A 2,479-nucleotide genomic window follows, 5' to 3' on the forward strand; every position below is an offset into this window, starting at 1 on the left:
ACTATGCACAAATGCCATTTATGCACCTGCACGGTTATCACCAGCCGCAGCAACAACCCCCTGCTCCTTACAATTTTCAGGGTTTTCACACCAGCCAGTAGACCGCCAGGTCGCTTCTACTGGCAAAAATAGTATTTCCTCTTTCCTCCCTCCTTATTTTTATCCCGCCAATAAATTAGATACTATTTTTCACAGACCTTCTCATGTTTTTATTGTATTTATCGGGTGGGTTTCCCCCGCCTTTTTATTTGTAATTGTTGTTGCTGGCGTGCGCTGTGTTGCATTATTTGACAGTGGTTGTACTGGCATGGTGCTGAGCGAGCAGTTTGCCGACTCGCTGTCACACATTAAATTTTCTCCCCCGATTTCCCCAGTCACCGAGATGTTACACACCTTATAGCAGGCAGTGGAAATTAACACCATCAGAACAGCAGCAGACAGCAACAATAAAAATACGGCACAGCACACCTGAAAGCCACACGGTTCAGCACAATTTACAAAGACCGACTTTGCAACGAACTACCAGAGGAACTGCCACCACGTCGCCCACAGGATCCAACGCTCGAGCTGCGTCAGAATGCCGAGCTACAGAACCGCGCTGTGTACAGGATGACAGCACCTGAACTCGAGGGCCTGCGCGAAATTCTTGGTAAACTGCTTGAGCGCGGCCAGATTTATGAGTGTGACGCAGCCTTTGCGTCGCCTGCATTTGTCATTAAAAAGAAACTTGGAGGCTACAGACTACTTGTCGACATGCGGCAAATGAATGCAGCAATTAAGGATTATTCATGGCCGCTGCCTAATATCGGCGCTCTATTGGATCGCTGCAATGAATGTAAATTCTTTTCGGTTTTCGACATGGTCAGTGGATACCAGCAGATACACATACATCTGGATTCAGAGCCACTGATAGCATTCCATTGTCCATTGGGCGTCTTTGCATGGCGGACGTTGCCACAGGGATACAAGGTTTTGCCGTCGGCTTTTTGCAGACTTATGAACTGTGTCCAAGGATATGCCATTTGTCTGCGTGTACCTGGACGATCTGCTTGTGTGCTCGCAGACTAAGGAGGAACATGAGCGACATCTGCAGCAGGTGTTTGCGGTGCTGCGCGCGAACAGTCTGTATGCAAGTCGCTCAAAAACAAAGCTGTTCCAGCACCAGGTCGAGTACCTTGGACATGTAGTCGATGCCGATGGTGTACACATGGATCCACGCAAGGTTTCAGTAATTGCCTCATGGCCATTGCCAATAAATCCAAAACAGGTACGCCAACTGCTAGACACTTTTGGATACTATCGCTGATTTGTCAATAATTATGCCAACTGTTACGTTAAAAAAATATATATATTGAACAAAATGAACTAAAAAAGCTAAGGGATGAACAGCCTACACTGTTCATATTCATTAGTATTTAATGTGTGCGTATGAATTCCCGCATATCCAAGTAGGGAATTAACTAGCAATTGATTCATTAATCAATTGCCGGAGACAAGCCGCAATTTCTTGTATCACAATTAGGATTGTCCGAGTAAATATTTTGTTGAAAGCCTATTGTAAATTTTTCCAAAACATTGTAAAGAATGCGACTAAACTGGCAAGGGTGGTTAAGAATGCCAAGCTCAAAATGGCATTTGTCTTTTAAAAATAGAAACTACCATGCATCTATTAAAATAGTATTTTAACATGTAAATTTTGAACACATTAAGCCTGTTTTAAATGAATTATTTGCAGCGCCATTGTTGAACTAATATTTTAAACCGAGCAGTTCTGCAAACTTGCAATTATATTTTATTAGCTGGTCGCGATCAATTGATTAGCCAGCCTTGGTTGTTTAGCCAGACAAACACTCAATTGATAGTCATACAGGGACACACATCACATAAATGTACTGTCGCACTCCATCAATGTATAGCGCTTTTACAATACATAATTATATATACATAGTGTTTATCTCTTCACCTTCACTGAACATTCATAGAACTCCCAGATTCCAGCAAAAAATAAAAACTGAAATTAATGAATAAAATTGATTTTCTACTGCACCACCGTACCCATCTTGAACCCTATTTCAGAACCTGGCTACATGCCTCTGGTTACTCAGAGCTGTGTCTAATTTTCTGGCGGTGGAAGTGTCTGCTGAGGCGTTAGTAAAATTAAACCCAAGCACTCAATCTGCCAACTAAAGCATCAATCGTGGCCATATAGCTAGTGTGCATATATCCTGCCCTCATTGCTATCGTCTGCAGCCACTTTGGCAAGCCATCATCATCTTCTTGTCATAGAGTTAGTATTCAGGATGTTTGTCGAGATTGGAGTTCTTATCAACAATCGGCATTTATTAGGCGTCAAGGATACCCTCATTTCCCGCTCGACATGCAAGCTCACACTGTCTCTTGTACTAGCCCTGCTGATTATGTACAATCTCATTTACAAACACCATTGCTTGTTTTTGCTTGATTCCCTTGAATTTTCTTG

At 42.6% G+C, this 2,479-nt stretch overlaps 1 protein-coding gene across 1 annotated transcript; it reads left to right on the forward strand.

Moving 5' to 3' along the window:
- Positions 1 to 609: 609 nt before the first annotated feature.
- On the forward strand, positions 610 to 2,028 carry BX661DRAFT_169981 (uncharacterized protein; the record flags this gene model as incomplete). The annotated part of the gene is made up of 3 exons (XM_051533577.1): positions 610 to 835; positions 1,223 to 1,267; positions 1,949 to 2,028. 3 exons carry the CDS (start codon positions 610 to 612, stop codon positions 2,026 to 2,028), a joined length of 351 nt encoding a protein of 116 aa, XP_051393256.1.
- Between the last annotated feature and the right edge of the window lie 451 nt (positions 2,029 to 2,479).

The sequence above is a fragment of the Kickxella alabastrina genome (assembly GCF_025024165.1).
Source record: "Kickxella alabastrina strain RSA 675 chromosome Unknown BX661scaffold_6, whole genome shotgun sequence".
In the NCBI taxonomy this organism is placed as follows: Eukaryota; Fungi; Kickxellomycota; class Kickxellomycetes; order Kickxellales; family Kickxellaceae; genus Kickxella; species Kickxella alabastrina.